Source organism: Tachypleus tridentatus, chromosome 12 (assembly GCF_004210375.1).
Source record: "Tachypleus tridentatus isolate NWPU-2018 chromosome 12, ASM421037v1, whole genome shotgun sequence".
In the NCBI taxonomy this organism is placed as follows: domain Eukaryota; kingdom Metazoa; phylum Arthropoda; class Merostomata; order Xiphosura; family Limulidae; genus Tachypleus; species Tachypleus tridentatus.
This window is the reverse complement of record NC_134836.1, coordinates 71,496,457-71,509,364: the sequence shown is the minus strand read 5'-3', so window position 1 is coordinate 71,509,364 and position 12,908 is coordinate 71,496,457. Positions and strand designations below refer to the sequence as shown.

Sequence of the window (12,908 nt, the reverse complement as noted above, 5' to 3'; positions counted from 1 at the left end):
TGATTCTGTAAATAAAACGTTTATTTTTAACGAACATGTCAAGTCACGTATTTCACAAAGTTCTAGATACATTTAAAAATAATGTTATAACGTAATTATAATGTAACAAGTATTTATAACATTTATAATGTCTTAGCTTCTTTTGTCATTTTTCAAATAAGTTGGAAACCGGCATGTTATTTACTCAAAACATATTTAATTTCAAAATATCATAAAATGAAAATTCTTCCGCCATCAATATAAAATATGCGTAAAGCGCTTACCAGGTGACACTTCAATTTCATTGGTTAAGATAGGTCGTTACGTATGCTCGGTGGTTGGTTTGAAATAATAATTGTTTGAAAAATCGGGTATTGGATCCTGTAAGCTGTAGGCTTGATTTATGCATTATAGTTTGTACATAGTTTCATGCTACTGTAAAAAGGATTATCAAAATAACAAATCGTGAATACCTAACCAAATATACGGTATGTTAAATACATGAAGTATTTTTTCAATTTAAAATGTCTTTATTCTAATTTCTAGTGCTTTTTACGATATATGATTAGTTTAAAATAAAGTTTGACTTTAAAAAACAACAAAAAGTATTAGTTGGTATATTGTTAAGGCAGAGTATTCATTATAAAAATTTGTAGAGTGGACGGCAATTGCCTATTGTGGAGACACAAGTGTAGAGGACGACGTTTCGAAAGTCAGTGACCTGAAGACGAAAGGCGGAAGACTTTTGGAACGTCGTCTTCTACACTTGTGTCTCCACAATAGGCAGTTGCCGTCCATTCTACAAAGTTTCAACAAAAACCAACATGAAAAATGGTTAACGTGAAGTAGATGTTTTAATATTTACAACGTTTAGGGCTCGGTGTTGGACACCCCCTTTTCCTAAAGATTTTAAACTAACTAGAGGAAAGGCGACTCGGCCCGAAATATGAATATTAAAACATTTATTTCACTTCATATGGTTAATTCAATTTTCATGGTTTAAGTTTCTTAACTTTTTATCTTCGATTTCATCGTATCACAGCGGATATTTTAGCTGATTTTACGTTTTTTAGATTAATTTGTGACTGAGTAAAAAAACCCAACAACGTGGGTGCTATAAGATTAGTATTTGATGTGTATAATGTAACTTGCGAAAGCTAGAGAACTTTGAGAAGTAATATGTTTTATACTGTAGAACAAGTGCTGACGGAAGTGTTGGTTGAACTTGTTTTGCATATCCTAGGTTAAATTTTAAAATCGCACACGTTCACCAGGGTTTTTAACATTTATATTGCTCAGTAATAGCGTAAAAATAACAGAGTAATATCATAGCTCTCTTAACCAGAAGATGATCTAAGGAGGTCGAAACGTTTTCTACTTTATTTTAATAAAAGTTTTAATCACCATACCCAGCCATCTTTAGAATACAATAGCATTGCTAGTATTATACAGTATAATATAATTTGTAAAGGCTGTGGTACAATCAACCACGAATTTGGATAAGTTGCAATTTAAATACAAAACTGAGAAATTTACATAATCCAAACTGTTACGAGTTATATCAACTTTTCATAGTCAGTGTATGCTATTTTTAACTACCCTAAAGAGAGAATAAGTAAACCTTTTAATGATATTTAAAGGGAAAAAAAAATCTACATGCTTTGCACAATAACAAAAGACACAATGCTTATGTATGTGTAGTATCTCTGCAGGGATGCGATTACTAAATTTTCCAGTAAAACTGGGATTGTACCAGTTTACACTTCTATCTTTGAGCTTCATCCCAGCAAATATGTCTTACAGTTAAAAAAATATGTTTAGAAAAATGTATTTTGTAAGTTTCTTAATGTTTTCTCTTTACATATCAAACCAACATTAGCTTTAACATAGATCTGATTTTTGAAGACCATTAGTAAGTCAATTTAAAAGTACACATTCTTAATTCTGTGTGTTCTAATCATGCTATAAACTTCATAGAGTTACAATATGATATTAAAAGTTAAACAAGCTAGCTATCTACAAAATGCTATTGCATATTATTGGAAGGACTTCCATCTCCTGGTCTAAAACTTTATGTATTTATTGCCACAAATGTAAGAATTTTTTACATCAGGTTTACTTTGTGTGCATGTGTGTTAAATTTTAATCTGATAGTTGTAAGAATTTGCCAGAAATTATTTTAAAAAGGTATATATTTTAAGAGGCAAATTAAGGCTGATTTTGAAGTTCTTAAAATAATTATTTTTAAACACAAAATCAAGTACTTTCATTAAATAATATTAACCAGATTTCTGTGTTTTTATATCATACTTTTATTATTTAAAATAAGTGTAACTCAAGTCAGGTAAGTTAGCTAATTAGCATAATTTTCTCCCCCCCCTACACTGTAATAGTGTTGTACTTGTGCTTATTAAATAAACCACAGATTGATTCAGTGAATTAATTGGTACAGTAGAGCTAAAAAACAAACGAGATTTAGTTTTGTTAGCTTAAGGTACATGGTGGGTCTTACTTGGGCAAAATTGTCTTTCAAATAATACAAGTATGTAACTTAACGTATCTACACAAGGTTGATTTGCTTGTTCATTTGATTATATAAATTTAATAGTCTAGTTTTATTTTACATTGCAATAATATGATGATATTGTTTTGTACTTAAAATTATCAAGTTTTAATTTCTGTGATGAGCAATTTGTAATTTTTACAATGAATATTAAATAACACTTTTGAAAGCCTGTCATTTCTGCCTCTGCCACTTGTTTGAACATGCTATATTTATAAAATATTTCAATCAATCTAGAAATATGGATAATTTGAAAAACATTCAACATTCAGTAACAACCAGAAAAACAAGATTAAAGCCACTAAGTTCATTGTTGTAAATGTCCCTCTAATATTTAGGAACAAAGAAAGCTCGGTTATATCAACTGTTAATCATTTTGAAAGTCAGAACTGTTTCTGTGATACCTCATTAGAAATGTTACAGGGTTTAGTCATCCTGTTTTTCTTTAGTAGAAAATGCAAGATCTGTAATATAATGCATACCTTGTTTTAAAATTCCACTTCATATTTACTGAAATGTTGTAAGAATCATTTTGATGTATCATGTTTGATCACATACCCAGTTTCCTCAATTAAAAGTGCATTAGAAAATCAGAAGCATTGGCATTGCATATCCACAACTAGCAGTGGATTTATTTCTGAATTAGTGAAGAGACTCTTGGTCACAGGTGAAATAAAGGTGTCACCGTTTTAGTAGTTTTTAATGTGCTGTTTGTACGATTGTAGAAGATGAAAATTATTTTTATGTGATCAATGTTAAAACGTTCACATTTTTGTTCTGTTTTCTTAGTAAATCATGGCAACAGTTGAAGATTATGCAAAGATTGAAAAAATAGGGGAAGGTAAGTTGTTTAGCATGATTTATTCAGAATCTGAAATGAACTTCTTTCCCTCTACTTTCAAAGTTTTAAATCTGGTTCGATACAGATTTTTTTTTGTATGCTCATTTGCACCCTTTCTTTCTTTTTAATATAAATGATATGGCCACTGGCTCAGTATGTGGATTTGTTTCCAAAGCGTACATAATGTTTTGATGTACTTTTCTGTTTAAATAATTTGAATGAACTTTGAATAATGAGTTTCATATTCAATCCAGATATACTTTAGTGTTCTCAGTCACTCTATATCTCACAATTTCCACCTTTGTGTTTTATACACGGGCTAAGAGTATAGCTTGCTCAGAAGTGGTGCAGTTTCTCTCTTCTGATCTATAATGTAAAAACGGCTCATTTGGATTAAGAAAATATTTTGCATAGAGGAGCGAACACGTTTCGACCTTCGTCAGTCATCATCAGGTTTTGTGAACCTGACGATGACCAAAGAAGGTCGAAACATTGTTTGCTCCTCTACGTAAAATATTTTCTCAACCAAAACGAGCCATTTTTACATGTATATTTTTCTCTACAAGTTTTTCTTGATATCACTGATTATTATCTCTTCTGATCTATTTCTCTCATTGTCAGATTTATCCTTCAGATGCTTTTGAGGGCACTTGTCGTTCTCTTGCATCAGTCCATCCTATTTTTAAATGTGGGATCTTGTGGGAAGGGTTAAGTGCCTAAAGGTAAAATCAAATTATAACTTTTAAAATTTATATTGACTGATATTCTCTCATGGCTCCATGTTCACTGCTTAATTCACTTCTAAAACTTGTAGTGAGGTTAGTCATTACCCACGACTTTCACATTATCAATATTAATCTCTCCCATCTACCACTGGGATCATCTAGCAGATTCAACATAAATGGAAGTTAAATGTACACTAACTTGTATTCGCACAAGTAACACTACAAAAACACAACAATAGTGAATGTTAAGTGGGATGTGTTAAAATTTGCTTGAGAAAAAGCAAAAACTTTCTCAAATACTCGTATCAGTTCGGTGTTTTCCCCCTAAAGTTAGACTAAAACCTGAAATCTTAAAAATAAGAGAATTTATGTAGTTATCATCAAGTAACTGAAAAAGAAAAGTTAAATAAAACTGTTTATTTTCTAGTAAATGCAAAATTCAAAAGTAAACCAACCAATGTTCATGTATTAAACAGACATAAATTAACCATTGTATTTACATTTTTCATTACTTCAAAACAGAGAGGCCACAATTTAAATAAAAGAAGTTAACATGAAAAGTATTTATTTTGGCACCACTGTATTGAATTCTCTTAACTGTCAAATTTTATCTTACTGGGACAAACCTGTCATATATATACAAATTATACAAAGCCAAATTTGCACACAAAAAGCACCTTGCCTTCTGGATCTGTTTTCATTAGGAGTTGAGCTCTGGTGTTGATCCAGCCTAACCTTAATCTGCTTTGTTAACAGGAAAGACAGATTTCTATTTGTGGATATCACATGTTATCTTCCCTTCAAAAAAGTTGGTGAAATTGCCAGTTTGAATCCTCATCTTGTATGCTCCCAATACATGGAAAGTTAATGTTGCATCCAAAGTAACGTTTCCAAGCTTTAACAATTAATATTTCATTATGGTTACAACAGCCAAAAATACCTTTAATATTTGTTTCTATGAGAGATTAATTCCAGACCAGTTCAAACAATGCTCATTGTGGTGTACAGTTCAGGACACTTGTTTGTCTATGGAGTGCACAGTGCAACTATATCAATTGGCAGAACCTTGCACCCAGTGGTGTATTTAGGTAGAAGCTAGAAGGGGCTCAGCCCCAGGGCCTATGATCTTAATAGGGGCCCCTTGATAATTTTATTCTATGTAAAATTATGTAATGTTGGGCACACAAAAATTATTAACCCTGAGGCCCACACAACTTTAAATCTGCTACTGCTTCCACTAAATTCACAAGTTAAACAGATTATGTTAGAAAAGAACTACAGTGGAACCCCTCTAAGCAGCCACCCCTCAGATTCGGTCACCCCTTGAAAGCGGTCATTCAATCAGTTTTTTTTTTTTGTTTTTTTTACTTAATATCTAAATATGTACAGTGGAACCCCTCTAATCAGGCCAGTTTGTCTCAGTGTTGAAGGTGGCTGCTTTAGAGGAGTTCCACTGTACTTTCTATAACTTACACAATTACATCTAGAAAACTTTCTAATAGCTTTAGGTTGAGTTTACATTTATGTTAGAATGGTAAAAAAAAAACAAAAAAAAAACTGGATCTTAAGATCTGTGATGTGTCCCACACAAATCTGACTTGACATAGGTGTGAAGTTCAGAAGAACCTGTTATTTATATATACCATCCACTAACATGATTTACAATACCTTTACCAAATTAAATATAGTGAAAAGAAAATGATTGTCTGCCAGTTTATGTTGATATTTTCATTTCAGAAGTATTTTATTTATCTAAATCAGTATTCCATGAGACTTAGACTTTTTTTAATTACTGTCATTTTTAGTGACAATGAAACAAACAAAAGATACCAAATATGTATTATCTGTTAAAGTATTTTTGTTTGTTTTTAACAATACAGACAAGTATTCTGTAAAATTCTATATATTTAACAAGAGCCCTACAATTTTAGGGACGTATGGAGTTGTATATAAAGGTAAAAACAAGAAAACTGGACAATTAGTTGCTCTGAAGAAAATACGGCTGGAAAGTGAGGATGAAGGAGTACCTTCCACAGCTATTAGGGAAATTTCATTACTCAAAGAATTAAAGCATCCAAATATTGTTTGGTGAGTTTACTTTTTAGTGTATTATTCTTTCATAGAGGAATCTCTCTTAATTATTTTTCCTGGATGTACGTAAAGATGTATGAAATTTCTCAGAAGTGTAAGGTGTTTCATAGAAGATATTTTTACTATATTTGAAACATTCCAGTTTAAAGTAATTTACACATACATGTCTTTAAGCAATGTAATTATTGATATTCTGTCATAACTTAAAAGTTGCTTCTCATTATAACACTGTTTATGTATGCCATTTTAAAAGATGCCACCTAGAGGAGGTACAGAAACAGATACATAGTTTTGTAACTTACATGGTGTGAAATCAGATTTTTGAAGAAAAATAATATATATACAGATGTTTGTGAGATCTAAGTTTGAAAAATAATTTTGTTTGAAATGGTGGTAAGAACCTAAGATCAGAAGTTCCTAATGCATAATTATAAAAATTTGATTTTCAGTTTTTCCACTGCAAATTTTATGCCTGTATTTTACTGGCTGTGCATACGTGTATTTATTTATAGTACAAGATAATGGGTCATATGAGCTAGATTCAGCTGTGGATTTTATACAGAACAGTTGTAAAAGCATCAAAGCAATAGAGGAAAAAAGTTTCATTCATTGGACCTGGATAATAGTACCATAAGGTAATAGTTTTGAAGAGTGGGTACATCCAAGACTAGATGTTTTGAAGTCCCTAGTGGCATAAATAATTCTACATTTTATCAAACCCTGTTTCATGAAAATGATGTTTGAATATTTAAAGTAAGGTTCACAGGAATGTAATGCCCATTTCTTTAACGTACAATATATGATTACTGTAATTTAACTAACATTCTTTAGAACCACTGTAATGGTATCTCAGTTTTTATGTAGATATAACAATTTCTTTACATAATGTATAGACAACAAGGAACAACTTGGTCCTTTTAGACTGTCCTTGCAGCCAATCATTGACAAATATATCTAATCTCAATGCTGTGGCTAAATTTATCAGGAAATTGATTTCCATACCTGAACTGATATGCATTATTGGCTACTGAGATAATCTCGCGCTTTCAGCTAGTTTTCTCATTAGAAAAATTCAAATAAAACTGAAACGTAGCATAGAAATCTATAACAAAATAAAACAAAGTTTTATTCTTTGTTTTTCTTTTTCTTATTTGGTGATTAATGATGATATGAACATTTTATATGATGCATTTGAAGTAATGTTGATATATTGTTCTAGTTTACAGGATGTATTAATGCAAGAAAATCGTTTGTACCTGGTGTTTGAATACCTTTCTATGGACCTTAAAAAGTACCTGGACAATATTCCTAGTGGGCAGTTTATGGACAAGAAGTTAGTAAAGGTAGGTCAATTCTGTCTAACTTCTCCATAAATATTAAGTTTATATTGACATAAAGAATGCAAAGTAGATATTAAACTATAAAAATAACACTTTACTCAGAAAACAAATTAATCGATAGAACAGCAATAATTAATTTTAAAGGGACATTAAAAGTTACCATATTGGCTTTAGTCTTGTCAGTTTTCAACCATTACAAGTCTCAATGTAGCATGTTTTTAACTTTTGGTGTTCCAGTTTCTCTCTCCGAGATCAGAAACTCAATACTATGTGACAAAAAATTTTGTTCCTGGATAGTGTGTTATTTCTTAATCACTTGTATTGTAAAATGGTCATTATTCCCTTCAAACATTGCTTTTGTGACCTGGATAATAAAATTTAGAAATTAACCTCTTTTCTATGTAAAAACGGGCAAATTGGTACATTTCATTTACATAAGGTTTGAATAAAACAACATGTGAATCAAGATTTACATGTATTTATACTAAAGTTCTACAAAAATGTTGAGAAGTGAGTAGTTTTTCGAGACTTGCAACTGTAATGTAAATCACTTTATTGTATCAGTCCCCAAATATAGTCTCCCATCTTGTTTTCGTTATACACTCCTTGGTAGCGGCATTCAAAGTCCAGTATATCTTGGTGGAAGTGCTCGCCTTGCTCCTCTGAGTATGCTCCCATGTTCTCATTGAATTTATCAAGATGAGCGCCAAGAAAATGAACTTTCAGGGACATCCTGCAGCCCATTTTGCCGTAGCTCCTTACCAGAGCCTTAACTAGTTTTACATAATTTTTGGTCATGTGATTGCCCAAGAAGCCACGAACTACTGTGACAAATCTTCCCCTATGCTTCTTTTTCCTTCCTACTGATCTTCTTGAGGAATTTTGTGCACTCCAGGATCTTCTTTATTTGTGGTCCAACAAAGACATCAGCTTTGACCTTTGCCTCAAACAGCTTAGGAAAGAAGTCTTGAAGGTACTTGAAGGCTGCAGACTCCTTATCAAGAGCTGTGACAAATTGTTTCATAAGACTCAATGTGCAGTGGTGGGAACAACAGCTTCGGGATGTCCACTAGTAGCTCATACTTGACACTGTGCATCCCCACAGAGAACTCGGTCCGTTGTGGACAGTGCTTCCTGTTATAGTGTGCTGCAGTGTTCCTGCTATCCTGAAGGCAAAGATAACAGGGAAACTTGGTAAAGCCTCCTTGGAGACCCATCAGGAATGCCACCACTTTGAAGTCTCCGATAACTTCCCAGCCATACTCATCATACTTCAAGACAGATGCTGTCACAGAGTACGTTTTTGCTCTTATCTTGGTAAATTGGCCACATACATAGTAGAATATGTCTGGAGAATGCTTGCAGCTTCTTGATGCCCTCTTTGATAAAATTAGGTAGGTGTAGGTGTTCACTTAGGCAGCCAAAACTAAAAATATATATATATATATATTAATGTTGCTTTATAATTGACTTTTGAACTATTTTTAATGTGGTTAACTTTCTCAAAATGCTAGGAATGTTTTGGCTTGTACATCAGTGCTACGTCAGATGTTAGAAGTGTTTTCCTAGTATGATTGTGCTTGTTATTTCACTGACAAACACAACTTTTTTTTCAGAGCTACCTCTACCAGATTATACAAGCCATCCTATTCTGTCACCAGAGGAGAGTCTTACATCGAGACCTCAAGCCACAAAACTTACTTATTGATCAGAAAGGACTAATTAAAATAGCAGATTTTGGTCTGGCACGAGCATTTGGAATTCCCGTACGTGTATATACCCATGAGGTAGTTACACTGTGGTATCGAGCTCCAGAAGTGCTACTCGGCTCTCCCCGTTACTCAACTCCTGTAGATGTCTGGAGTATTGGATGTATATTTGCTGAAATGGCTAACAAGAAGCCACTGTTTCACGGAGATTCTGAGATTGACCAGTTGTTTCGTATTTTTAGGTAAAAAAAAATGTAAAATTAACAAATATCAGCTTTTATTTTTTGTTTTTATATCATTTAAGAAATTTTGTTCTCAAGACAAACCAGCTATTTACCTTCAGTGTTTAGACATTTATAGATAAATGATTTTTTTGCATAACACAAAGCTTCATCAATTACTTAGTCACCCTGTTTTGGTAACTTAGCAGCTAATATAAAGCAATCACTGTGGGGAGCCAAAGCTGTGGCAGAATAGTCGAGGTTACTTTGGGGTTTTGATGAAAGTTTTACCTATTTCTAGTGTTAGTCGCCTGCTTGTTTTGTCAAAAAGATTAAAAGATACCATACTTTTGTATCTTCACAATTTCATGAGTTTGTTTACATCACTTTGAATCACCTGAACAGAATTTATAAACATTTTGTAGAATAAAACTGTTAATGATTGTTTACGGTGGTAGCATCAGGCTATCTAAGATAGTAAGTGATTGGCTGTTTATGTTGGTAGTACCTGCCTATCTAGGTAAATGAATAGTTCTTTACGGTGGTAGTACAAATTTGCTTTTGGCTGTGATAAGTTATAAGAAAATATCTTAAGATTTTACCGATATAAACACTGGAATTATGTTTAAAGATAATAATAGTATTAAGAGAAATTATGCTTTTAGTTAGCAGTACAGATATTGAATATTGTCACCAAAATAGGACAGATTTTGGACTGCTAGTATTTTCAGGTTATCACATTGAATTTACACTAACCGTGTTTAGTCCTGTCTGGTTTTTGATCTTTAAGGTAATGTGTTGCTAATTAAACTGAATATGGTTGCATGTCTACCTATTTAAAATGTAACCAAAATATTGAAGGGAATTTCTTGTAAAACACAAACATAGTTGATGTTTCAATTCCACCAGAACTATGGGGACTCCAACTGAAGACGTGTGGCCTGGTGTTTCACAGCTTCCTGACTATAAACCAACATTTCCTAACTGGAAAGATTACATCATTCCTTCCATCTGCAGTCAGCTAGACACCAATGGAATAGATATCCTTCAGGTATTAATGAGTACAATCTGCTTGACGTATGTGGGATCAGTTTACTGAGTGGTTTTTGTAAGCTTTAAGTCAAAATTACCATTTGTCACTTTTATTTGAAACTGAGTTTTGTTTGTGGAAAACCACAGGTTCATCTTCTGAGCCATATCCATATCACATTATTAAAAGACTATAAAACCTTTACAAAAAATTGCATGGTTGGTAATGTTGTTGACTTATCTAAATGATTGCCAAGAATATTTGTAAATGTTCATGTTGTTTTTAATTGCTTGTGTTATACAACTCTATCGAAACTACAGACTGCAAGTTAAAAACTAGAATGGTTATTTCAAATGCTGAGTTCTATAGGTACACATCTAACACAAAGTTTAAAAATATTAAAGATTCCTATGATAACAGTTTAGTAAATGCTACATAAAGTTGCAGTGTACCCCTGCTATATTGAATAGGTTTAGTAGAATGTGAACTTGCATAGCCAGTCATCAATAAATTCTTATTTCACAAAAGACTATGGTGTAGTGAACTACTGGACTGATTCTCACCAAACCTGGTTCCTACCTTTACCCTAGATACTCCCCCTAAAAAGCAACTTAAATATGTTGATATCTGGATTTCACCCTCCCCATTCCCATGTCTTATCTGTGCATTGAACAGGTTTAACAGTAAATTCAGGTTGTCTCTTTACCTTCAGTTCCAATCCTGTTTTAATTCTCAAAAGTTAAATACTTAAACAAATTTCAACATTTGTTTAGTAAGCTGGGCATGTTTTCCAACTGGGTGGATGTAATTTGTATATTTCTCTGTGTAGAGGGGAGTTTTTGTGGGTATAAAAGTAACATTCGAACAGGGGTAATTATGACAGATTTGTGACTTTTAGGTGAAGTACTTTAACGTATGGAGAGGGGAGAGAGAAAGCTGTGAAATGGAAAGAACATAGACTGCATCTTCCCCCCTGGTAGCATGGTGTTATGTCTGTGGACTTACAAACACTAGAAACTTGGTTTCAATACTCATTGGGACTAGTAAATGTTAGCTTCTATTAAATGCAAACACATGCACCAGTAATCTATTTTTTCTAGTGTCTATAGTTTTCTTTAAATGACAAATTAGACATGTAAATGTATAAGCTATTTTAAAGTACTGAAGAAAATTTAGTAACTTGATGGTTTGTCACAGTGTAAACTAAACCTAACTATTGATTTCTTGAGAGTAAATTAAACACCACTGCAATAAGATCAAGATGATCTTTACTGTCAAATAATATGAGTAAAATTTACTTGTCTTATTTCTAAGCTTGTCACACTGAAACCCTTTATAGTGTGAAACAAAAACTATAAAGTAACCTACTGTGGAAACAGGATTTTAAAATATTTCGTGTATTGTACTATTTTATTTTTCATAGGTGATGTTACTAGCACTGTGTTTTGACATGCAAGTATAGTATAAATGTTTTTTCCAGAAAATGTTGGTGTATGACCCATCTAAAAGGATTACTGCCTTAGCAGCCCTTCATCACCCATACTTTGATGACTTGGACAAGAACACTCTTCCAGCAAAGTGAACATTGGATTGGACCATCTTTAATTCAAAGTTGCTCCAGTGAAACTTACTACTGATGTTACCTCTTCCATGGGACAGAAATGTTTGTGCCTTTCTCACTTCTCTGGTTTCAGTTTGTCCGAGTGTTCCTTTTTTTCATTTTTTCCTATTGGTCCATGTTTTAACTCAACTGAAGCTTTACTTTACATGTGTAAGTTTCCTTATCTGTTTTGAAATATGTTGCTAATTTAATTTCTGTCAAATTACACCTTTATTATCTTTCTTTTTTTCTATTACACCGATATTGCTCAGTGAAAGTGAGTTGTATTGAACTTCAGTGGATAAGTGCTACTCAACATAAGATATGCATTAAAAGATAATGTAATATAGAGTACATAAATCTGAGTAAGTATTACATGTGTTAAATGATGTTTAAACAGTTCTGGGAAAATAAATGTATTTTTATAAAAGCAAGTGGGGCCAACTTTATTTTTTCTGATGGTTTTGTTCAATATGTTCATGTTTTAAAAATAAGTTTGTCAATAAAACTATTTTTCACATTCAAGTGTCTAGTTTTATTGTCTTAAAAATATTTACACCAAAAATTAACTTCCATTAGTAGATAATCACCACTTGTATTTAGGCTTTACAATAAGTTTCAATAATAGAATGATGCTTACATGGAGTGGAATGGTGTGATACAAATTTTTTTAAGTGGTGTCATATTAACCTCAAATTCAAATGCTGTTGGTGATGTCATTAAGTTGAAAAGAAGTAATCTTATCTCAGATTCAATAACAGCTGATGTCAGCTTTGAACTTTCTACAGCAACAAAGATATCAATATATT

General features: G+C 32.4%; 1 protein-coding gene across 1 annotated transcript; it reads left to right on the top strand.

Annotated features, from left to right (window-relative positions):
- Positions 1–326: 326 nt before the first annotated feature.
- Positions 327–12,623, top strand: LOC143233571 (cyclin-dependent kinase 1-like). Its single transcript, XM_076469915.1, has 7 exons — positions 327–467; positions 3,332–3,383; positions 6,040–6,196; positions 7,419–7,542; positions 9,156–9,490; positions 10,379–10,520; positions 11,980–12,623. Exons 2-7 carry the CDS (start codon positions 3,338–3,340, stop codon positions 12,079–12,081), a joined length of 906 nt encoding a protein of 301 aa, XP_076326030.1. The 5' UTR covers positions 327–467; positions 3,332–3,337; the 3' UTR covers positions 12,082–12,623.
- Positions 12,624–12,908: the final 285 nt, after the last annotated feature.